At 44.4% G+C, this 24,914-nt stretch overlaps 1 protein-coding gene across 1 annotated transcript in view; it reads left to right on the top strand.

The window, feature by feature from the left end:
• Window positions 1-454: 454 nt before the first annotated feature.
• Window positions 455-24,914, top strand: part of GRIA3 (glutamate ionotropic receptor AMPA type subunit 3) — a 290,948-nt gene continuing 266,488 nt past the window's right edge. The window contains exons 1-2 of the mRNA XM_065915058.1: window positions 455-667; window positions 1,842-2,000. Of these exons, the coding sequence (XP_065771130.1) occupies window positions 559-667; window positions 1,842-2,000 (268 nt within the window). The 5' untranslated portion in view covers window positions 455-558. The remainder of the gene's footprint in view (window positions 668-1,841; window positions 2,001-24,914) is intronic.

Below are 24,914 nucleotides of genomic sequence, written 5' to 3'. Positions count from 1 at the left end.
TTTTCGCTCTTTCCTTCTTTTTTCCCCTCTTTAGACCCACCATCTTCTGGGGGAGAAAAGTCTCAGATTTTCTTTTAATTTCTCTCTCTCTCTCTCTTTCTCTCTTTTGTTTCTTTGGGGGATTTGTTGGTTTGTTTTCCGGTGTTTTGCCTTTTTCATTTTTGTTTTGTGTTTTTCTTCTCTCTCTCTCTCTCTCTCTCTCTCTCTCTGTCTGTCTGTCTTAGTGATAGGGAGGGAGATCGCTTCGGCGAACCCAGCTTGCAGCCAATGAACCCGCCTTCCAGATTGGTGTGAAGACAGAAGTGAGGTGGGGGGCGGGGAGGGGGTGTGAGAGAGCCTGGGAGCGAGAGGGAGCGAGAGGGGGAGCGTGAGAGAGAGAGAGAGAAGAGAGGAGGTGGTGGAGGAGGAGGACTAGTGTGGGGTGGAAAGGAAGAGTGAGCGAGAGCAAGTTGAGGGGAGGGGGTGAAAGAGCCAGCGAATTCTTTTTCTTTTTCTATTATTATTTTGACGACTCCCGAGTTGCGCCCATGCTCTTGTCAGCTTCGTTCTAGGCGTAGCATGGCCAGGCAGAAGAAAATGGGGCAAAGCGTGCTCCGGGCGGTCTTCTTTTTAGTCCTGGGGCTTTTGGGTCATTCTCACGGAGGATTCCCCAACACCATCAGCATAGGTAAGCGCGAGCCAGTCTGCCGGTCGGCCCGGGCTCTCCGGCGCCCGAGCCCGCTGCCCTGGCACGGCTACCGGGTCCCTGTCCTGCATGGCCTGGGAAGGGACTGGGGATGGGGATCGGGCAGGAATCTCACGGGTCTGAACCCCAGAGAGCTGGCTGGTCTGGGGAGCATCGGGAACCGGAGAGGTGGTCTCCTGGGGCTGGGGGTGGGGGTAGGCTGCCGGGTTTTCCGAGCTGAGCGGAGCCGGGGACGCCTGCAAGAGGCTGGGAGGCTGCAACCCGGCGCAGAGTCGCGGCTTTTCGGCTCGCTGCCCCGGACTTTGCCATGGCGTGCGTGCCGCCGCTGCAAGTTGTCCCAGGGTGATGCCGCCTGTCTGACTGCGCCAGGGCGCGTAACCCGGTCCGGGGCGCCCCGTCCCGCGTCTCCGGGTCCCGAGAGACCCGCTAGTGCTGGGGGAGGTGGAAACCCACTCTGCATCCCCCAGCCCCGGGCAGCCACCGAGGTCGGTGGCGGATGGGGTAGAGGCAGGGGTGAGACTAGGAGCTGAGCCAGCGAGCGGCGAAGTCACGCAGCCCACGAATTCATGAATTGCCGCTGTGTCTGTCTGGAGTCCGGCTGCCGGGCGCTGGGAGGGAGTTCTTCTCGGCTTCTGCCTGTATTTACTAGTCAAGAAGTTCGAATTGTTGCCAATTACAGAACCCAGCCCCTGTATTGTCACGGGGTGGAAGGGGCTGTGGGGAACAGGATAGAGTAGCAGGGGGAAATGAAATTGTTTTCCTCTCCAACCTTTCCCTTTGCGCCAGTAAAGGATGAACCAGCTTGTGGAGATGGGAGGTATGAGGGAAGAGGGGACAGGAAGCTACCGCCTGAGAAAGAATCAAGTCCCACTCTTGATTCCATCGTCCGACCCCCAAAGCAGGCTCCTCGGCCCTCTTTCCCCATGCCCCCCTTTTCCCCAGCCTCTCCTCTGACTCTCGGAAGGAAAACTAGGTTTTTCTTGGCCAAAATTCGAGTTCTTAAGAGTCATCAAAGACACACAGGTTGAAAATCAAAATCATCGTCGTGCACCCGGGTACCACTGAGAGGGTATCGTCCATCTGTAGTGCTCCCCAATTTCTAAGCGCTCCTCGGGGGGGAGGACACAAGCCAAATCTCAGTTCCCTTTGCTTCTAGGTGGACTTTTCATGAGAAATACGGTGCAGGAGCACAGTGCTTTCCGCTTTGCTGTGCAGTTATACAACACCAACCAGAACACCACCGAGAAGCCCTTCCATTTGAATTACCACGTAGATCACTTGGATTCTTCCAATAGTTTTTCTGTGACTAATGCTTGTAAGTAGATCTGCTTTTCCTCCTTGTGGGACCTGGGGACCTCATTTGCATTTCGCTAAAGGGACTTGGGGTCTGCTGTCCGTGCTGGAGGCGGGGGCTGATGGCCCCAGTCGACATTCAAAGGGCACGAGTCAATTCAGGTTTCACGCGACAGAAATGAACGCCAGAGGATCCTGCCGAGGGAGGGACTTAAGGCTGTACACAAAACTCTGTCGTGAATAATGTTCGATGCAAAACTTTCATTTTCCTCCCTGCTAAACTGGCGCTCCCTCCCCCGCCACCCCCTCCCCTTTCTTTTCCTTTGGCTGGGGGGAAAAAAAGGAAAAAATAGCATAGTTGTTCATGGAAATTTCTTCGGATGGGATTAAAGAAAGAAGCCTCTTGATTGAATCAATTCAGAATGTACATTACTTGACTGTTAAAGCTAGCACCTGGCTGTAAGAATGAGCTGAATTTGACAATCGCTATGTAGGAGCCAAATATGAGAAATTCTGCAGACAAGTGACCTTGAGGGACAGATCAGGCTGGGTTCCCTGGTTTCTTTCTGTCCTAGAATATCACCTTTCTTACCGAGAGAGCTCTGATAGGAACTGATAAGACTGCAAACTGATTAGAGTGATGAATGCCTGGCAAACTGATGGGAAGGGAGAAAGTGCTCAGAGGACTCTCTGGAAAAAGCTGCCTCTGTTCTGTCTCCCCTAGTGGTGTTTGCTCCCTGCCCCCATGGTTAAGGACAACACAGTTCTTAACTTAGAGCAAAAGGTGGAAGGGGGAGTTTGCAGCAGGAACTGGATATCAAAAGGAAGCAATTTCATCAGCCCCAAAGCAGCTTCTGAAACAGCTAGTTGTGCCCTGTGGAAAGGGGACATTTTAAGAAGTAAAGCCACGGGAACCCAGATGACTAATAGCCTGTTGGACACAGGTTTTTCTGGAATGTTTTATGAGAAAGACTGATCATTCTTCATCTAAGCTTATTTCATGAAAAGTTTTCACACCAATGAAGGTGATGATGGCATAAATATGTTTTGCTGTTATGGCTGGTGTATTTGGGAATTTTTGACTTTTGATTTTCTTTCAGGGGAGAAATGATATTTATATTTGATTGGGTAAAACTTTGTATATGACATTCTTCAAATGCTTCTGCCTCAAAGGATATGTGATTTCCAAAAACTGTTGACAGGGTCTCCAAGGCCATGGGTTCCTTGGACTTGAAGACTTAGGTCAAGGGGATGGAGGTGAAGTACTTTGCAAGAAATGGTGACAGTTATCAGCTTTAAGAAAATTTTCTCTGAAGGTATAGATCCTTGTAAGAACATGTTCTGAGATACTCTGTATTTGACATTCTTTGGCTTTCTGACATTGACAAAAATAGGAGCTTATTAATTCCAGCTAAGTGTGAAAGTTACAAAATGTCTGTCTATACTTTGCATCTTATTTTGGTAATCCCAGCCTGTCTTCTATAGCACACTTACAACACACATCTGACTCTTAATCCTGCAGCACTGTGATCTTCTCTAGAGGCTGCATTTCAAATGCAACTTCCTAAGTATCAATTAGAACAGATTCAAAATCAAATACATGAAACTACCCGGATTTATTACTATTAATAATGAATAACATTTATTTCAACTCACTTTAGTGCCTTTCCACTGATGAGGACAGAGATAAAGAGTGCTAACTGACTTTTCCGGAATGACTGATTTCCAAGGGTTTTGGCCTTGTTTTTTATGGGCGAATCAGATTGGCACTCGCCAGTCCAGGGCCATCAGAACCCTACTCAAGGAGCATTCAGGAAATAATCCTTGATATGTGAAAAACTCAGGTTTGAGAACAGGCAGTAAGTCATCCATATTGGGTGTTGAGTTGCCTTAATACCTTATCTCTCAGGGCAATAAAGGAACAATCATGAAAGGAAAAGAAATTGATCAGAAGCCCCTGCCCTAAGTTCACAGCACTTCAGCTTATAAGCTTACAAGAGTAGGTTATGGCTAGGGGCTTGAAAGTGTGGGATAAAGGGTGTGGCTTACTGGGCAACAGGAAAGACAAAACAGAAAGGTGACCTTGCCCTTAGTTATGGCAAGTCCACACATATGCACATACTGACTCACACAGGAGACATTTCCAGAAACCAGTGATGTGTACCCAGCTGCCTGTTGCACACTCAGACTTTACAGCTCAGAAGACAGAGAAGGAACACTCATTTTCTCTGGTCCCTCTTTGAATGTCACAATCACTGAATGGGGGCCAGATCTCAAAGCTGTCTCCGACGGATAGTCTCTGAATGCAGAACACAATCGTTTCACAGGGCCAGGGAAGTCCTGTAGGTGGATCTCATTTCTTGCCCTGGCCTTTCTCTCTTGGAAGTGAAGATCACATGACACAGATGTCGGCACACAATACTAATTTGGCACTAGAGACTGGCAGGTGATCCTGGTTCCGTTCTTACAATTGATTGCACTATGGCACAGAAACAAAACACCCCTGGATCTTCTGGCCTGCGCCTCCGTGGAGATCTAGGGAGAATTTGAGAAAACCCCAGATGAGTCCAAATCTGATCACCCGCCTCTCCCATCTGATTCAATATGGAATAGAATGGCAAAAATTAAAGACATTTTCCCCTCTTCCTATTCAGAATTCCTTGCTTCAGCTTCCCCTAACACTAGAATTTATTTCTTCCCATGATCTTTCCTGCGCCCTCAATCTTGGGGCAGGCACACACTTTTGAGGACACAGGTATTATGCAGGTAAACAAATATGCCAAAAATAAACAAGTGGTAATGCCTCCTGTATGTGTCCCTTCTCTCCCTCTGCATCCCCTCCTCCAATGTATTCAGAGAGTTTCCTTGCAACGGATCCCAGGCATCAGTTATTTAAAGACTCTTCTTCACCAGCAACCATTTTTTTTTTTTTTTTGCACAACTTCCCAGAGGTTTGCTTAAGACAGACTCCAACTTCATTTCACGTCTTAAGAGACCAATAAAAGCATTGCTGGCTTTGAAAGGTGGTTCATTTGGGATCTCAGCTCAGAGGTGAATTGAAGTTTATCGAAGAGGCTCCTCTGATTTGGAGCACATGTTCTTATTTCACAGGGATTAACTGAGTTTGCTGCCTTCCTTTTCAATTTGGCCAGGTAGCCCCAAAAAGAAGTATGGTGTGAATAGTATGATTCCAGGACACGTGCCTTCAGGCACACACAGGTACCCCTACACACCTAGTCAGTATTCATGAAAAGAGATGTACACACATGCTTTACACTGTACACACGTCTATTCTTTAAAAACCAGATTTGATCATCATAAGGCTTTGGGGGAATGTGGCAGCACCCAGGGACCGCCGGGTCCCCTTGGGGTGGCTTGCTTGCCCTGGTTCCTCAGGAAATGCCTCCGATTCCCTTGAAGTCTCCTCCTGTGTTTTGCTGCTGTGCACTTGTAGTATACTCCACACTACACCGCCCCAGCCTCTGCAGTGTCAGCTCATTAGCACACAGATCTCATATTCCTTCTCCGCACTGTCATTGCAAAAATTGCTGTTGTACACCTTTACAGCCAACAAATGTGCTCGTGGATTACGCACTGTTTGCAAGAGGCAAGGAAAAGGCAAATGTAACCTTAAAGGTTATTCACCACAGAATTGTGCTCTTAACGCACTTGGCTTAAAGAAAAATCTGTTGATGGAGGCACAGTAGTGATGGTGGGACTGAGAGTGGGACTTAGGAGTGCAGGTTCTAATGGAGCCCCAGGCAAAATCCCTTTGGCTGGTGAAATGTACCTCATCAGCTGCAAATTTGTATTCCATTAATTTTTTTCGAGCCGTTTGAAATATACCTGCTAACTGAGAGCATGCTCCTTTTTAACTGAGTGCGTTCTGCTACCAAGTGAAGTGTCCTTAGCTGAGGCAGGTTTTCCTCTCTTGCCCACAGAGTCACAATCTAATTATCTCATTATTCTAATTGCCAGGTTCCATTTAACTGTTTAAGTCCATTTGGGAAAGAAATGTCTCTCCTGATCCTATTCTCTGCTCTTGGGTGGGTCTTGTTTGGTTTGCACTTTACACATCATCTTTGGAAGCAGGGTGAAGACCCATCATATCCTGGCACCTGCCTTTAAACAGATCATGGCACACAACAGTGTCAGTTGCTCCAGCTCCACCTCCCACCCCCAACTCCCCCATCTTTGCACCTTAACAGCTCTCCCTCTGTCTGCTGACTGGTCTTCCATAAGCTCACTGGAGCACGAAGAGGTAGCCGGTCAAAGATTTCAGTCACCTCACAAGCTTTATTATGTTTTTTTTTCTTTTTTCTTTAATCTATTTTTTACGTGGTGAGGAGGGAGGAAGGTGATGCTGTTCATTTGAGCCATAAAAATAGACGGCAATCAGTGGGCTGTAAAGATGAGCATCCAGCAAAGTGTATAACCGCCCCTAGAAGGCAACTTCCGGTTGATCTGCTAAGTGGAGAGGGGGCAACAGGAAGGGTCTGAGGGCAAGGAAGAAACAAAACTTCTTTGTTCTCCATCTATGGCCACTGCGGAAAGAGCCATGGTTTTTCTTCCTGTCAGCAATTTTAACTTTTTTTCCTTAAAATGAAACTAGTTTCTCACATCCGCCACTTCTGCCTCTATCAGAGGTCTGTTTCCTTCATTCTGCCTTTCTCTCGCTACTCACCAAGACCCCATGAGAACAGTGGGGGCTGGCTGAGATTGTTATTGTATTTTTCTAACTCCTGGTATTTTTAAAAATTTCATTATTATGGGTAGTCAGCGGTGATTGGCTGGTTGCAGTTTAATGGATGGAAAAATAAATGAAGCTTCTGAGGCACCATTATTAATCTTCCTTTGTGGATAAGAGATTTGTTATTTTTATATAATTGGCTAAAGGATTAAAAGACAGCATGCATTTTTAGAGAGGGCCAGAATTTAAGAAGGTAGAATTCATACCTTCACAGGGAGGGGGGGATACATATGCTAATTCTGATGATTCCATTTTGAACTTCTTAGATTGAGACCACAGATATATTTGAAAGACCTTTCAAAAAACTTTCCATCTTCTCTGAAGGTCTGGAAAATTATTTGCATACTTTACCTGGGCCATTAAAAAAAAGTCAAGTTTTGACTTTGTTCCTTTGGTGCTTTGACTTTGATGCTTTGAGTCTAATTAGATGACATGTCCACAGGAGGGTGCAATTAAAACCCTAGGTGGGGACTCAGGGCACTTTTCAGCAGGAGTATGGGAATTGTGCAGACACAAAAGTCCCTCCCGGCTTGGGAAATGTCTGAGAGCTGACAAATAGCCTCAGCCTGTCTGTGGGGTGAGCCTTGAGCCAGGGCAGCAGCCCCTGAAAGGGGTCGGTACTTGACAGAAGTTCCACATGGACGGAATTTGTCCTCTTCTCATTTCTTCCTCTTCTCTTGCCATTATTTTCTCCTCATGCTCCACCTGCCCAGCCAAGGCCCTTTCACTGGTGTCCCACTGGCCCCTGATTCAGAAATCTGAACCACCATACCAGGGATTGTTTCCTGCTCTAGACTTTTCCAGTCCACATGCTCCTTCTCTAGCCAGAAGATCTCCGTCCTTGGTCCATACTCCTACTTTGAGGGTGACAGCTTTTTATCTAATTTAAGAATCAAGCTGAGAGTGGTTGATACAGGGTTAATATTACCTAACTGGGGAGTGTTTGCTCTAAAACCATAGACAGTGGGGAACCTGAATGCCTCAATTCCAAGGAAAGCTACTCAAACAGGAGTGTTTCTGGACATGAGGTGCAGAGCAGCTGTTCACTCTATCCAAACCAGAGGTCAGCTGCCCCTGGTCACGGAAGACCTCTACAGGCCAAAGTCGAATCCAAAAATGGGGATATGTTTATGTGTATGGCTGGTTCACTTTGCTGTACAACAGAAACTAATACAGCATTATAAAACTAAACTCCAATAAAAAATTATATATAAAACTATATATATATATATATATATATATATATATATATATATATATAGCTCCCTGCATGTGGTAAGTTTGGTATAAGTTCACCCAAGGCATAGGGGAGGTGCAGCTTCACCATGTTGAACTTAAATGCCTTTGTGGTCATTTGGGAGGCAGCAGAAGGTCATTGGGACACAGTTTCCTCCTAAAGAAGACCGTATGTGCAACTTTTTGTATCTTAATCATGCCTCAGTAAAGTAGTTCTTAGAAAATGTCAACTTTTTAGATGTACTACCCAAAAAGAGGCTGCTGCACAGTCTGAAGGTGCCTACATGGGCCCTGGCAGGGGATGCACTGGCAGGGAAGGGAGGCCACAGGAGGGGAGAAAGGTGCTGAGGAAGCTGGTCTCAGACTGAAAGCTCTCTTTCCCTGGGGTGGCAGGCAGAATGTAGTGATTACGAGGCAGCATCTAACTCTGGAGGGACGTGGAAGCCTATGTGAGTAGTGTCTCCTCCCCACTGCCTCCATTTCTCCCTTCCTTTTTCTCAAGTGCACACTCTGGTTCCCCCCAACACACACACAGTGGAAAGAAGCAGAATACTCTGTTCTGGATTTCTGGTTGAGCAATAGTCAGAGAAGTGCAGTAAGTCCCCTACATATGAATGAGCTCTGTTCTGAGAATACATTTGTAAGCCCAGTTTGTTCATAAGTCCAACAAAGTTAGCCTAGGTACCCCACTCACACAATTCAGTACTGTAGTGTAATAGGTTTATAATACTTTTCACACAAAGAATATGTAAAAAACAAAGAAAAAATAAAGAAAACATTTTTAAACCTACAGTACAGTATCTTGAAAAGTACAGCAGTAGCAACTACGTCACAGCTGCTTTTACACTTGCTTCCAGACATCCTGGGCTTGAAATGAAGATACTGTACTACTGTACTCTACACAGTACTGTAAAGTACACAAAAGCACAACCATTTGTGGAGTGTACATACATGTGGAGTGTCACATACGTGTGACAATGCACACCAGACCCATGAACTAACTTACGTGATTGGCCATGCAAGCATACATTTACACCTTTGAAATTTCACAATGTGAAGGTTCATATGTAGATACTTTACTATGTTTACTGCCCTCTGTCTGGACTTCCCTTCTCCTCGGTTGCTAACTGCCATTTACTTCTTTAGCACTTGTCATCAATGTGACCATCTGTACTTATTTAGAAGGGGCGTGGGGAAGGAGACACAGCTGGTCATGACCCTTAACTCTATGGGACACAGTTCAATCTAGAACAGCACTTCTCACCTTTCATGTGCATAGTAGACACCTGGGATCTTGTTAAAATGAAGATTCTGCTTCAATAGATCTTCAGTGTCCAAGAATCTGCATTTCTAGCAAGTTCCCAGGTGATGCCAATACTGCTGGTACTCAAACCACATTTTGCAGGGAGACTGTGATCACCAAAGAAAAAGGCTTCACCAGACAAGCTCTTACCCACATGACTTTCAAAGAAAACTTTATAAGAGACACATTTGGCTCATTCTGACTCACGGATGTCCCTATCATACTCTTAACCACCCTATGTTCATTTCAGCCATGTCTGAAGGTGTCTGATGAGAGCATCTAAAGAGTCGCTTTTCATAGGGCTTTGGAATGGAGACTGGAAGGCATGCTGAGAGGGGAGGTAGCTCATGAGCCAGGCTGACAGTATCTTGGCTTCTTGCCACACCCCAAAGTGTCCCTTTTAGAAACAACCTGCCCAAGAGAGCAAAGGTTGGCATGCAGTTCCAACTGCCTCTCCACTTTGCTTCTTGGGGTCGCGGCATGCCAGAAGCTGGCACGTAGCATCTGCTCCTCAGCTGTCCGACTTTCGTTCAAAGGGGTTAGAAATATGAAGTACAACACAACCCAAGTTCTGTCTGCTTCCCTAAGAACCTGAAAAATTGACTCCATTTTCAAGGCACTCGTTGTGAGCTAGAGGGGAGGGTGGGGAAGTGGTGTCACTTTCTAACACATGTGAGCTGACGAGTGCTCCAGGGAAGTCATTAAAAGCTTATCCAGTGTCATTTGAGGACTATCAAATAGCACCCTATCATCCCCCAGTATTGCCCCCAACAGTCTGCCATTAGTCTGAAATCCCAGCAATTCACTTATTTCTGTTACTGCACTGAAAACCTGTGTTAAATGCAAGCATGCCATCTCTGGTAGGGAATGCGCTAAATCCTTATCAGCCATTACTATTTCAACAGTAATTGTTTGATCAGATTACTACCTGTTACCTTGCAGGATTCTCAGAGGAGGTTTTCCAAGACAGGTAAGTGACCCCAGAACAAGGGACCTGCCCGAAAGAGTGGGGTGCCCAGTGCATGGTGGGCATTCAGGGGGCAGTGGGAGACTCTGAGAGATGAGCAAGAGTTACTCAAATACACTCCACCTAGTTTGCAACATGTGACCTTCTCCATAGATCACAATCTGGTCCTTTATTAACTAAAATTTGAATTGTTTTTGACCCTTCAAATCACACCTTTCTGGTGGTAGTGGTCTGCTGCTGCTTCCGTGCATGGTTGTTTCTTGCAATAGATGACCTCAATCTCTGGGATCCCTGTAATTACTGTGAGATATTTTCAGAAGTACAATCAGTTTGTGATGAGGGCTGCTGAGGATTTTTTTTTAACGTTTAAAAAATGTTGCAATCAAAAATAGTCCCCTTTCAGTCATCTATGATTGACTGATCTACCTTGCCAAGTACACATTGCAATCAGGGCCCTCATCCTTGCTGGTACCCAGAAAGGGATTGGCTACCAGTAATAGATGAGACCTGAAGAGATCAGGACCCAATCCACAGAGGAATCATTGTGCGGATGTGGGTGTGGGTTTCTGTGTGGATGAACACTTTGGTAAATTTAAGGTAGAAAGGCCACTAACATCCACAGTTAGCCAGAACCTGTTATATATTCTCAAACATTACCTTACTGCTGTTTCCAAGACTACTTGTTGGCTAGTTTAAAACAGTATTTCTTGAATTGGCCCACTTGCAGCAGAATCACCAGAGATGCTTGCTAAACATATGAATTCCCAGGTCACACTTCAGACATATTGAATCACAAAATATAAAGATAGGCCTTTTTAACAAACTTTCTAATGCACACGAGATTTGGGAATCACTGGTTTCATTAGCCCTGGTAGTGTGAACAGAGATATGTGGATTCATATTGAATACTTGTTGAGCATCCCCTAATCTCCAGGCATTGACCAGGCACTTCCTAAACATGTTACTTTTGTAAGTGAGGTGCTGTTGGCCCATGCAAGCGTTAGTGAGTTGGACTCTCAGATTGGAAAATCAAGACTTGAAAGAGCTGAGAAACTAACCTCAAGTCAGTGTCTGAAGTAAACAAATCAAGCAAAAATGTTCTCTGAGATGGTAAGCAAAGACAAGAAAACGATCTGCCTTGACAGTGCCTCTTTCCTTCTTGGCTCATGATTTGTCTTTAGCCATGCTGTAACCTAGGTGGCATGGCAATGCCAACCCATTTGTTAAAATGATGCACTGCAACCAGTTTATATAGCATTCATTGTGCCATCCTTGCTATCAAGAAACTTAACACTAGGGTTGAAATAATAGTAATAACTCCCATTCATTGAACCCATGCCACATGGAAAACATTGCACTAAGCATGGTACATGTCTTATTTGATGGAATCATCATAGCATTGCTAGAAAGGAGCTACTCTCATCCCCATTTTATAAAAGAGGACTCAGAGGTGGTTATATATATATGCAACTAGCTCAAGGGCATGTGCATGCCTAGTTGCTCATTGTGTCCAACTCCTTGCAACCCCATGAACTGTAGCCCGCCAGACTCCTCTGTCCATGGGATTATCCTGACAGGAATACTGGAGTGGATTGCCATTTCCTCCTCTAGGGGATCTTTCCAATTCAGGGATCAAACCCGCATCTCTTGAGTCTCCTGCATTAGCTGGCACATTTTTTTAACCACTGCGCCACCTGGGAAGCTCAAGGTCACACAGTTGGCTAATTAGTGGAGTCAGGCTTCTACCTGAGATCTTCCTGTCTCTAGAGGTGAGACTCAGTGTCAGCTGGGGTTGAAATCACAGATGATGACGGGCCAGGTGGGTCACATAAACATGCAACTTGGGCTTGGCATAGCGGGGTGGGTGGGGCCTGTGGCCATCTGGAGAGTTCGTGTCACTTCTGGAATACATTCAGATCCAATATGAGACAAACAAAACATCTGTGACAGGACTTTGGGTGGGAAGAGGTGGAAGGGACGAGTTTCGGACCTCTGCACTACACTATCCACCTCCCTCTACCAACTGAGTTACTGGCTGAGGGAAGCTCTGTTAACTGATAGTCATAATGAATGGGGGAAAAAAGAGAAAAAGCTCTTCTTAGTAAAAATCCTCTTGACTTTGTCTTCATTGTGTTCCATATAGGTATCTCAATATGGCAGAACTTCCCCTCCTTTGTCTTTTTGACCCTACATGCATACACTGTATATCCAGTAGCAGCTTTTCATGGTTGAGTGCCAGCTCAACTCTGACTAATCTTCTCCCAGGCAATGCTGAGGCCTGCAGCAAGGTCAGAACGCTGGCACAGTCATTAACAAGTGCTCAGCAGGCCAAAAGAGATACTTCCAGGCAGTGCTATAGGGGAGACAGCTTAGACTCTGGTACATGCAAATTCTACAGATGTGAGGCTGCTGGGTCAAGTAAGGCTCTATCAACATTCACCTAGGGTAGGAGCTCCCCATACACTCCAAGACAGAGGCTCAGCAACTTTAGACAGGAGTCCAAAATTAGTTGCTTGGAGTTGTAAACTGACCTAAAGCCAACTAGTCATTCACAATCCTTAGGTATATTTCATTGGATACCAGTAGCCAGTCATTGTTAGAGTGAAGGCTATAGGTCTTTTCCCCACAACTTCACTAGCAGGTACAAAAGTAAACCTCATCTAAAATTCTTTTTCTCATTAAAATAATGTCAAGCAGGCACAAAAATGATAAGACAGCCTGTTCTGTCCTGTCGGCTCAGTCAAGTCCAACACCCTTTCCTTCTAGGTGCACCATCAACACTTCACACAAAGGTTCACTTGAGGCGGACAAAACAATACCCTAGTGGCAGGATGAAGCTAACCAAGAATCCTCATTGGTGACTGCCCACACGACTATTTACAAAATTAAGCCTAGGGTACTATTCCAAGGGATAACACTATAGAGCTTGTTAGACGCTTACATCCACTTTCTGCTACTTTGGGAACATCTCTACCATATTTCTAGCCAACTCACATGTGTTAAACACTACTGATTTCACCAATGAGAAATATAATGCTAGTTAACAAAACCTCTGGTGTTCATTAAAGATAAAGATACATGAAGTGCTTGTGAAACCACTTCTTGATTAGAATTATTAAATGCTAGATAACCACTCCTGTACTCTGTAATTCCCAATAAGGGTAACTGACCACCCCAAGGTTGTAGATTCAGACTAAATAACCCACATATATACTACACAATTTATGTTGAAGTCTTATAAAATAAATTACAGAAAATATAACATTTGAGATATCATATTTCTTAGGGCCTTGGGAAGCAGTTATAGCTGTAGGGGGTTGTGGGTAACAGTGAGCAATGCAGCAAGGATTAGGAGATCTGGGTTCCAGTCTCAACTCTGCCACCTACTGCCTGGATGACCTTGGACAAGCCACTTCCTTCTCTGGTTCTAGTTTTTGTCATTTGTAAAATGGGAAGTTTCTTCTGGATGATCACTGAGGAGGCTGCCATGTTTTACATTTTTGTCCAATTCCTACCACCTCCATTTCTAATAACAGTCTCACCTCATTGATTACTGAGGAAAGATCATCCAGAATGAAGCCCCTCAGATTCTTCTACTACATCTAGAAATTTCTCTTCATATTCATCTATTCTCTGTCTTTTTAAGACTATGATGAAACTACTGAATCCATGAAACCAGTGGACAGTGTTTCTAGCCAGTTGTGCTTATCTTTGCTTGCATCCTAGCTCTTCCACTTGCTAACTTTGAAACCTTGGGCCAAGTTACTTACCTTGATTGTGCCTGATTTCACAGTAATAAAGTGGGGATAACAATAATCCTCACTTCATAGGGTTACTGAGAGTTTTAAATGAGATAATTCAGAAATCCACATAAAGTACTTAAAATTGTGCTTGGCACATATTGGGCATTATTATCATCAATATAATCATTAGTTTAAAATCCTTTGAGCTTTTTGTCCTAAAAAGAGAAACCTAGTTTTGAAAAGTTAAATCTCTTGTCACTTTAAGGATCAAATTTCCTTCCTAAGTAGCTGCCTTCTGAGGCTTTCTACAGTTCTCAGCTCTGCTCCAAACCCAAGATTATTTTTTTTTCTGCCAAAAAACCCATCATGGCACCCCTTCAGCTCACCAGCCCCAAACCATAGCCCTCTACATCTCTCACCCATGCATCCAAATTTGCCCAGCAAGTTTGTCTATTGTGAGCTACTCAGATATTCTGTGATCAAAAATTCAGAGGTCTATTTTTCTGCATAATTGAAGGACTATGGGTTTAAGAGAAGAATTAGTCTTCTTTCCCATTTGGGAAAGAAGAAACTATCTTCATCTCTAATTCCATCCACTTCCAATCACACCATCAATCATTCTTTCTGTTCTTTGGTGATATTCCATTATCCAAACAGCACACAAGTAGCCCCCCTGACTTTTAAAAGGCTCAGGAGGCATCCACAGGTCCTCAGATGGTTAATTTGGGAGAAAACACTTGGGCCAAGCACCCAGGGGACTGACTCTACAATAAGGCCCTGGAGCTTCTCTTAGAAATGGGGTTACCCATGGAGGGAAGAACAGCAAGGAAGTGCTCAGGGCCTTCTCAGAGGAAGTACCTTCATTTCCTTGGGCATTAGTGAGTGAGATTTCTCTGTGGAGTCAAGAGCCCAGGGAACTGAGGGCTGAGGCCCTCCATACCATCCATTCTTCTCTAAAGCAGACACTGTCCTGGCACATACACATGGCATACACTTTCCCTAGACCGTCCCATTTCCTGGTGATACTTAGCATTTGACAGTCATTTTAGTCTCTTGCCATCCAGATGATGGCAACTCAATGGAAACCCACTTATGGCACATCTCTGAGTCTAGTCAACCCTTTAACTAAATACCACAGGCTCTTACCAGAGTTGAATCCACCCTGTACAAGAGTTACTAAGAGTGTCCTTTGAGCTCCTGGTTTCTGTCAGTCCCAACTCTTACTGTCCCCAATTCTTCCCTCTACTGCCTGTAGACGTATCTCTAGAATATGAGGACAGGTTGAGAACAATGAGGGAAGCTGAGCTCTCTCCTGGGTAAAGGGAACCGGAACTTCGCAGCTCTTAATACACTCACTCCTGACCCTTGGGTTTGGCACCTAACTCTCTGCAGCAAGGAGTTACCCTTGCCTAGTAGAAGGTTGTTTCTGCTACTTAGTTTGGGAGCAACCAAAGGCCCAAGGATGGCTCCTAAATTGGACTGCCTGCCTTTGAATCTTGGCTCTGTCTCTCAGTAGCTGTATGACTTTGGGCAAATGACTTAACCTCTCTAAGCTTCGGTTTCCTCGTTTGTGAAATGAAGGTAATTATAATTGTAACTACCCAGGACCTACTTGGTGGTCCAGTGGTTAAGACTCTGCCCTTCCAATGCAGGGCACATGGGTTTGATTCCTGATTGTGGAACTAGGATCCCACATGCTAAGTGGCCCGGCTAAATAAGTAAATAAGGGTTTGTGGGTTTTTTTTCTTTAATAGTAACTACCTTATAAAGTTGTTGTGAGGCTTAAATGAAATTATGCATGTAAAATATTTATTGTGATGCCTGGAATATAGTAAGTGTTCAATAAGTGGTAGTTATTGTTAACACAGAGTACTGAGGTGTTTGGTAAGTGGAAGAGAGGAATAGAATTTCTCAAAACCAAGCTATACAATAGATTTTTCCCATCTATGGCCATCCCTAAAGCCCTGCAAACTCATTTTTATACCCTCTGTGTATCTGTAACTGGAACCAGGCCAGATAGGGTCATCTTTGAGTACTCACAGTGCTGCTGCAGGCATAAAGGATTTGCTTTGGGGCAAAGAAAAGGAGAAAGGAAGAACTGACCAAATGCCCCCAAAAGCCAGGGAATACATGCCACTTTGTTTAATCATGCCTTTGTTGACTGAAATTGTCTAGAAAGACATGATCTCTTCATTTTTAAAAAATCTGAACAAGATATGCTTGAGATAAAGCAATGTGGATATGTTAACCTTGGTACTTTCTGGCTTGGAGGGAAGTACAACCATTCTCCAAATGTAAAATTCAATTTTCATGCAGTTGAAAGTGGGAGAGTGGAAAAGTAGATCCCAGAATCTTCACTTAGACAAGGAAACATGTGGGGCCAGTTGAGCTCTCCCAGCCATGATTTTTCTGAGTTCTTTTCATTAAGGATGGTGTGTGGATGGTAGTTAAGAGCATATCAGTTTGAGTGGATGGATTTTCTTCTTTTGAAGTTGCTTGCCTAAGTCAGGTCAAAAATAGCATAGGAAGGAGATATGGAAAAGGTTAAAAGAGAAATTTTGCTAATGTGATTTTCCAGCATTTCAGTCTTCATTCTCTCCAGAGCAAAGGTTAACTAGCCAATTCCATAAACACGGACTCACTACAAAGGATCCTGCTGAGGACCACGAAGCAATGCAGTCTTTTTCCTCCCCTCTTCTCTGTATTCTGGCCTGATCTACCAGCGTGCTGTCTCCAGCAGGCCCAAACCTGGGTGATAACCAAAGCATGTTTTTCCTTTATATCCACAGTGCCCTTGCTCCACCTGCATCACCTTCTCTTCTCATTTCCTACAAGCCCACTGCTATGTTGCCTCATGGGATCACTGACTTTTTCCTCTCAGGTGAGGAAAGGAACAGAGAGGCTAAATAACTTGACCAAGGTCACACAGCCAGTGAACTGTGATGCATGCCTGAGATTATGATGCAGGCCTTCTGACTCTTGGCCCCTCTCTGAGATGTCTTCCCAACATAATCCTTCTTCTTTGAACTTTCACTGCTGCCTCATGATGTTACATACAAAAATAATGACAACCCTGTCTTTTTAAAAAAGGCAGCAGAGAGGAAGAGTAAAGTCCACAGCAAGTGAATTAGAAATGCAGTTAAGCATGAGTCTCTGGGACCACGGTTAGTGGTATCTTCCATTTAGTGCCTTCCATGTTAACCTGTCATTTTCCCATCCTCTGATTTACAGTCAGGAATGAGCAAAACAAAGTCTTGAAATCCTGTTATAGATCAGAGACGATTGGAGTTAGATCAAGCAGTTGTAGTCCAACTACTTCATTTGCTGGATGAAGAAAGTGAGGCCAAGAAAGGAGAAGAGATTTGCCAAGGGTGACACGTCTCCCTGAAGGCAGAAGCAAGATGAGAATCTAGACTACGAGATTCCCAGAGCAGGGTCTTTGCCACCATGTTTTCTAACAGTAGAGTGTTGTACTGAAGTAACATCATGCATTTGATTATGTTACTGTTTACTGGTATCTTTTTTTCCTCTAATTGTTTCATGTATGTGATCCATTAGGTTTTTTAAATGTAGGATATTTTTTATGATTATAGAAATTAAAATATAAAATTCATTCATGCTTATTATAAAAAAATTTGAAAACATAGATGAGAAAAATTGTCCAAGTGAAAGAAATCACCCCAAGTTGGGTTTTACCATATGTACAGATTTGTATCCTGCCTTTTTACTTTATGTTATTCAGGGAACATTTTTCTGGACCTCTTAAACATTCTTTGAAATTTTGATTTTTTTAATGTCTATAAATTATTATATCACATGGTGTCATTTTATGACATATATATGCAATGATTTATATGACCATCACCCAATTTTATGCATTTAGGTGGATTCCCCGTTCACTGAGGTTTGTAATTATGCCTCAACTTCCTGTAATACCTACATCCTAGCACAGGTTTGAACATACAGTAATACTTGCTGACTGATTCATTGCCTTGACATTTCTGGAATGACCATTATTCTTCCACTAGATAGGGCAACCAAAGTGACAACTTGACATTCCAATGTCTATGAGGCACATGTTATATAACTCAAAATAGGCAGTATAGCAATGGTGGTTAGGCTCAGAAGTCAGACTCTCTGGGCTCAAATCCTGGATCCATCACTTTGTATTTGAGGGTAAGAAGCTTAACCCCTCCAAGGCTCCGTTTTTCTGTCTGACAAATGGGGGAAATGGTAGTGCCCACCTCATCAGATTGTGGTTAAAAATTAAATGATAAAATATATGGAAAGTGCTTGGTATATAGTGAGCACTCAACAAACATTAATTGCCATTATTAATATTATAGATTATATCCCTTGTCACAGGAATAAAGCCCCAGACGAGGAGTCAGAATACGTGGCTTCTCATTCCCTCTCGGCTGTTTTCTGGCCCAGTGATCTTGCGTGAGCTCTTTTACTTGTCTAGGTCTCAGTTTGTTCGTCTACAAAGTGGGAATAATAATACCTGAGCTGTATACCTTACAGGGATTCTATGAGAATCAAATGAGAGAATGAATGTGAAGGTGCTTTGAAAACTAGGAAATCAAGTATGATTGTTAGATCTGTAAAATTAGATGTGATGTATGGTTGTTGTAGGTAGAATGAGAGATGCAGAAGATATAAGAAACCAGACTGAATATGCTGACCTTAGAAAGATGTTCCTAAAATTGAACCCCTGGTATGTGAAATAGTGATGGTTAGAGAGAAGAGAGACCTTACAGATCATCTAGCCCAACATCTTAGTAAGAAAAGTGATTCAGAGAAGAGTTGGAGGTCAAAGAGCCAGTTCCAGAAATGGGACTAGATCTCAGGTCTCCTGATTTCCTGGGAAGAATCCTAAAGCAGCCACTGTAGCTCTTTCTTTATTGACCTTTGTCTAAAAGGGATAAATAAAAAATCCAGTTATTTGTAGAATTTGTGTAGGTAGGAACTGATTAATTGGGGGTTTATTGCGAGGACAAACCCCATATAGCATTGTTGTTTTTGTTTAGTCACTAAGCCATATCTGACTCTTTGTAACTCCATGGACTGTAGCCCACCAGGCTCCTCTGTCCATGGGATTCTCCAGGCAAGAATAGTGGAGTGGGTTGCCATTTCCTCCTCCAGGGGATCTTCTTGACCCAGGGACCGAACCAGCATCTCCCGCATTGGCAGGTGGATTCTTTACCACTGAACCACCTGCAGAGCCCTTAGAGATACTAGACAGCCATTAAGGATCTTTGGGGAGTTTAAATTAGCATTGTTGTTGTTTAACAATAAGTCATGTCTGACTCTCTGCGATCCCATGGACTGTAGCCCACCAGGCTCCTCTGTCCATGGGATTCTCCAGGCAAGAATACTGAAGTGGGTTGCCATTCCCTCCTCCAGGGGATGTTCCTGATCCAGGGATCGAACCTGGGTCTCCTGCATTCCAGGCAGATTCTTTACCAACTGAGCCACCAGGGCATAGCTCTACTCTATTTTTAGATGCCAACCTTATTGCAGATAAGGGAGGGGAAGGGGGCAAGAAGGTGATGGGCGGGGGGCATCTCAGTCAGGTGGGTGAGTGCACTCAAGCTTGGCCCCGTTCCCCAGGGACTTCTGTTGTCCCCAGAATGACCGGAACAGCAGATGGCCTTTCTTTGTTAATATTTATCTTTGCAGTCAGTCCTTAGTTGTGTGTTTTTGGAAAACTTGGTAAAGCAGATGATATTGCCAGTTGCTTGAAAATACAATTGCCAATTGTTTGAATGAAGTAAATTGATGAGTGCCAGAGGACTATTCATGTGAGGCTGCCACGCACACAGCCCACGTCAAGCAGGAGCTGCAGCGCTGATGGCAGCTGAGAGAGCACCGCCTCCCCTGAATTACGTCCCCCCAGGTCCTCGGTAAATATGAGTGCTGGATACTTTCATCTTTACGCTATTTTAGTTGAGATGAGAGCACATAAACACTTCTATCTGACAACCTTTTCAAGTTCAACACCACAGAAGGTTATTTGAAAAAGAAACAAGAAAGGAGTTTTTCAATAGGAGGCTCGAAAGGTGACTAAAAATGCCATCCAACAAGGCAGCCCGCTTAGAAATGTAGTGTGAAATGTGTTAATACAATAAACCCAAATGAGGTCTCACTATTCTTAGCTGGAGAATTGTGGCCGCCTTTCCCAGCTGCCAGCAAGGTCCGGACAGAGTCCATCGAGGTGCACCCCCTGCCCCAGCCCTCAAGGGTCCATTCAGCTGAAGGAGACCCTATTGCCAGAGGCAGCTGACCTTCTCATCCCCCACAGCTTTTGTGCAGAAGGCCTCCCTGCCTTGTTCAGGAAGCCCTGGGGGAAGGGAGGAGAAAATTGCTAAAAGTCCTTTTTCCTACGGCAGAGACCGCTGGCTGCTCCACAGAAAATGTTCACCAGGTGAAGGCCAGCCAAAACCAGGTCTCTTCCGTCTGTAATAAGTGTCTGAAATCAACGAGATGGACCGGAAAGGTAAAACAATCTTGCTCATCAAACCCTCTTAGGCTAGAACAAGGGGCTTCCCTCGGAAACTGGAAAGGAACAAATTTCAGGCCAGTCAAAGGAGGCCTACTTTACACAATGGAAAATCTACATAGGGAACCCCTTAGCTCAGAGTTAGTGGCAGCTGAAAATACAGTCAGAGAAGGTTCAATCCATTCCTGCTGTCTGGGAGACATAGTTAATCTCGGAGCTCAGAATTAGTCAGGACAACCAGATCCTCCGCCAGCCTTAGTGAATGAGTCCTGAAGATATGGCCTCAGAATTACACTTGTGCTTTCCAATTCAGCTTAAAAGAAAGGTGATACTTAGGATTGGTTGGCTCCGCATGAATTGCTCAGATCTCTGGTTTGTTTAGAGTTAGATTCTTCCACACATAATAAGGGAGGCAATGTGTTATGGAAGAAAAAACCTTGCCCCCGCCCTATTACTACTAACTGGCTATGTGATCACCTCTCTCTGGGCCTCACCTTTTTCCGTTTGTAAAATAAGGGTGTTAGACGAGGTGGACCTCCCCCCCCCACCCCCCGCAAAGTTCTCTTCCAGCTTCAGATACATTTAAATCAGATGACATAGCAACATTCCCTTGGGGAGTTTTGGAGGGGCTCAGCCCCTTGCCCTGCCCTCCTCTGCTCAGGAGCTGGGGGACTTCATGATGCTCTGAACACCCCCCAGACTCCACCAGGGTGTCTTACTACTCAAGACTGGCATCTACAGCTGAGGCCCATGCTCTGGGATTTCTATCTCTCACCCCTCAACCCTCCAGCTGCCTTGTAAGAAGGTAGAAATGGTTCTATATGGGGGTTTGCTTTGGTTCAGTGCAGTAGGCAAGTTTGGGCTCCAAATATCAAAGGCAACATTGCACAGGCTTTAAAGCTCGGGCTGACCAGGGTTAGAATTCTGATTCTGCCACTTTCAGCTGTGTGACCTTCAGCGAGGTGCCTAGGCGTTCTGTGCTTCTGTTGCCTCATCTGTGGACTGACAGTTACAATACTGCCTCCTTTCTAGAGTACTTGTTGGGATTACATGAGAGAATTCACATCAAAGGCTCAGCAAAAGGCCTGACACATAGCATGCTTCTCCACTCTGCATTAAATGGATGTCGAGCTAAAAATCAAAACCGGTAAATCAATCCATATTGAGCTAGTCATCAAGGCCATAACGTTTAAGCACTGGCAAATTATTTGGCTTTTCAGAGTGAACCCCCATGCTTTGGGTCATATTTATTATTAAACAGGGGCATTCTATGGACTTCCCCGGTGGCTCAGATGGAAAAGAATCCGCCTGCAATGTGGGAGGGAGACCTGGATTTGATCCCTGGGTTGGAAAGATCTCCCAGAGGAGGGCATGGCCACCCACTCCAGTATTCTTGCTTGGAGAATCCCAATGGACAGAGGAGCCTGGCAGGCTACAGTCCATGGGGCCGCAAAGAGTTGGACACAACTGAGCAACTAAGAATAGGGGCATTCTGGAAACTTCACAGTCCAACAAGAGAGCTATTGCCGGTGGCATTTGGGTTACCCTCCAAATCACACTATTGGAATGGATGGTACTTTCACCTCCCTGTAGAGCCAGCCCAGCCCACAAGGATCCTGACAGAAAGGGAGGATTCACAGAAAGGAGGATCCTTGATGTAGCTCATTCACTCACAGTGTGGAACAATCTGTCACCTTTCTGTTCAGGGTGCCAAGTGAAACTGTGAGGTGAGAACAAGGTCGCTAAAGTTGCTTCTATCTCTTCCCTCCTTGGGTTCTCACTGGGCGAGTGCCATGGAGGGAGAACAGAGAGAGGCTCTGCCTGGGTAGGCACAGCTGGAAAATGGCAGGTTGAGATCAAACTCACCATAGAGATGGGAGGAGTTGCCCTTTTGAGACAAAATAACAAGATGAAGCTGAGGTGGGGCAGCATCAAAGATGATGAAATTACAAGAAAGATTACTAAAGGACCATTCCTTAATTCCTCCAGCCCTGACTTCTGCTGTGTGGCTGTGTGTCTGGGGGATGAGGAGGAGATGGGCATAGACAGCATGGAGAATCAGCTTCTTTTTATACAGTTCCCCCTGACCACCATCCAGAGGGTCAACTTTGACCTGAAAACCCCATAGCTCATCTCACACAGGCTACCTAAAGATAGTTTCTTTTCTTAGGCTCTTGTGAATGAGAAGTCCTCCATCTTTGCAGGAAAAGAACCCAAGTAATGAATTGGGATACATGCATGAACATGCATATGCCTTAATTGCTGAATGGACTGAGTATGGAAGCAAAGAGATAAAGAGCATCCTTCAAGGTACACCAGGTGTGTGGGAGGGTGAGAGAAATGGTGACCTGTACTTTACCAGGATGATGGCTTGTGGAAAATCCACTTCACAGTAAGATAGGAAGGTAGATATTATGGCAACATCCCTTCCACAGTTAAAAAAACTGAGCTTCAGAAAACTTAAAGCATTGTTCCCAATAAGTGGTTGGGGCAGGACCCAAACCTGTCTCCTGATCTCCTGATCTTATGTTCTTTCCATCCACCATGCTGTCTTCCATTAACTAACATTGCAAAGGTTCCATCTAAGCTATTTTTCCAGATAATTGAAGCACAGATTTTTTAGCAGTGCAAGTGCCATTTTTATTTTAACCGTTTTTGAAGAAAAACTCTACAATGCATCCCACACCTCCACGCCTTATTATGCAGAGGATACAGAATACTGTGCTTTTAATCTTCTATTTTCATAGCCTTCTATCTCTTCTCTGTGAGGCTGACAATGTTCAATACCTTCCCGGGTTAGTGAAGATAACATATTAGAAATGGAGTGCTCCTGGAAGCACGCATGCCACCATGTGACTGTTGACAGTGAAGGAACAATATATGGAATTACCAGCCCTAAAGGTGCAGCTTCCTGGGGCTATTTAGCCTCACAGACAACACAGCCAGTGCCAGAGCTCCTGAGAAAGACCCAGAATTATCAATAGAAAATGGGATTGCATCGATTCTATTGCACTGGGGTACCAAGGAGAAAGGATGCAAGGCGAGATTCATCCCAGCTGGGAGGAGGACTTTTTTCACTAATACTGTTTAGAACTCCCTGTTCATGACGATTATCAAAGGTACTTTCAGATAATGTAGTACTGTCTTTAAATTCTTGACACACAGCGCACCCTCTTATTGTGTGCAGACCACTTCTGCCACCCTCCCCTTGATATGCCACTGCTTTACTGGGTTGAAAAAGGCAGGGTGGGAGGTTCTCCATTTTAGAAAGATTTTCATCTCAAATGGCTCAAGAGTTGGTATGTGTAAAGGGGCAGATCTTCACTGACCTGGAAAATGTGTCCCATGTGAGATGTCTGGCAAACGACTGTGCCTGTAGCCTGTCACTTTTCCTTTCCTTTCCCCACCTGTAATCTCAAAGAAAAAAACATCCCTCAGAAGAAACCCACCACAGATTGCCATCCTATTGGCCTGCTGCAATTACTTGGATCTTTTCAAGTTCCAATCAGAATGGGCTCTGCTCTGCCTTCTCCATCTCTGTCTCCTCTGACCCGGCAAAGTTTCCCATCTTTCATCCTGTCACTTAGTTAATGGTGTGTATCCCTCCTGCATCCATTCCAGAGTCACTGGCTTCTTTTGCTAGTGGAGTCGTCAGCGAGATGCTCGGCAGATGGCTCACTGGCTGCCGTTCTTGTCCCCTCACTGCAGCAATCTGTTGTTCTAAATCAAAATGTTAATGAAAAATAAAAGAACGCAGTGCCAATGTCTGTCTGATTTAAATTAATATAGAGTCATACCTTTTGAGGCAGATTTTACTGGCACAGGGTTCTCTGTACAGGCTACCCATGTTGAATTTTTTTTCTTCTCTGTCTAATTAAAATTAAGCACTTTCATTTATCTGAGTCTCTCTTGGTACCCCCAACCTGTTCTCTTTAATAATAACAAAAGTCTAACAAATAGTCCATTTCGGCATTTCAGGGAACGGCATCTCACCTGGCAGAACATAATTTTGAGAGATATTATATGTGATGTCTAATTATAAACAAGCTTTGATTAGATGCTGTTTTCAATACTGGAATGACATGTTTACTAAATGCTTCGAGTGCAGCTTTAAGTTAGGCATGTGGTGATTGAAATCTCTTTCAATCCATTTGTTTTAAAACTGCTGGCAAAATCATTGCTAATTTACTACTTTATTTACAAGGGCCCTTCACGTTCTCTGTACTCAGCATAGTATTCATTTCTGCTGCAGCAACATGACCATTCCTCTCTCTGGAGAAAATGTATGTTTCTGCAGGGTCTATGCAACCCAAATTTCAATTTCAGTTTAGAGAAGGAATCACAATGATGTTAACACATCTGGTTGAGGGAAGATCACCTAGGTATTTTAATTTGCCCCCAAATTCTAGAAACCCAGAGAACAGCAGTCTCAAAG

This window comes from Muntiacus reevesi, chromosome X (assembly GCF_963930625.1).
Source record: "Muntiacus reevesi chromosome X, mMunRee1.1, whole genome shotgun sequence".
Classification (NCBI taxonomy): Eukaryota; Metazoa; Chordata; class Mammalia; order Artiodactyla; family Cervidae; genus Muntiacus; species Muntiacus reevesi.
The sequence above is the reverse complement of the archived record's forward strand: the minus strand, read 5'-3'. Positions and strand labels throughout refer to the sequence as shown.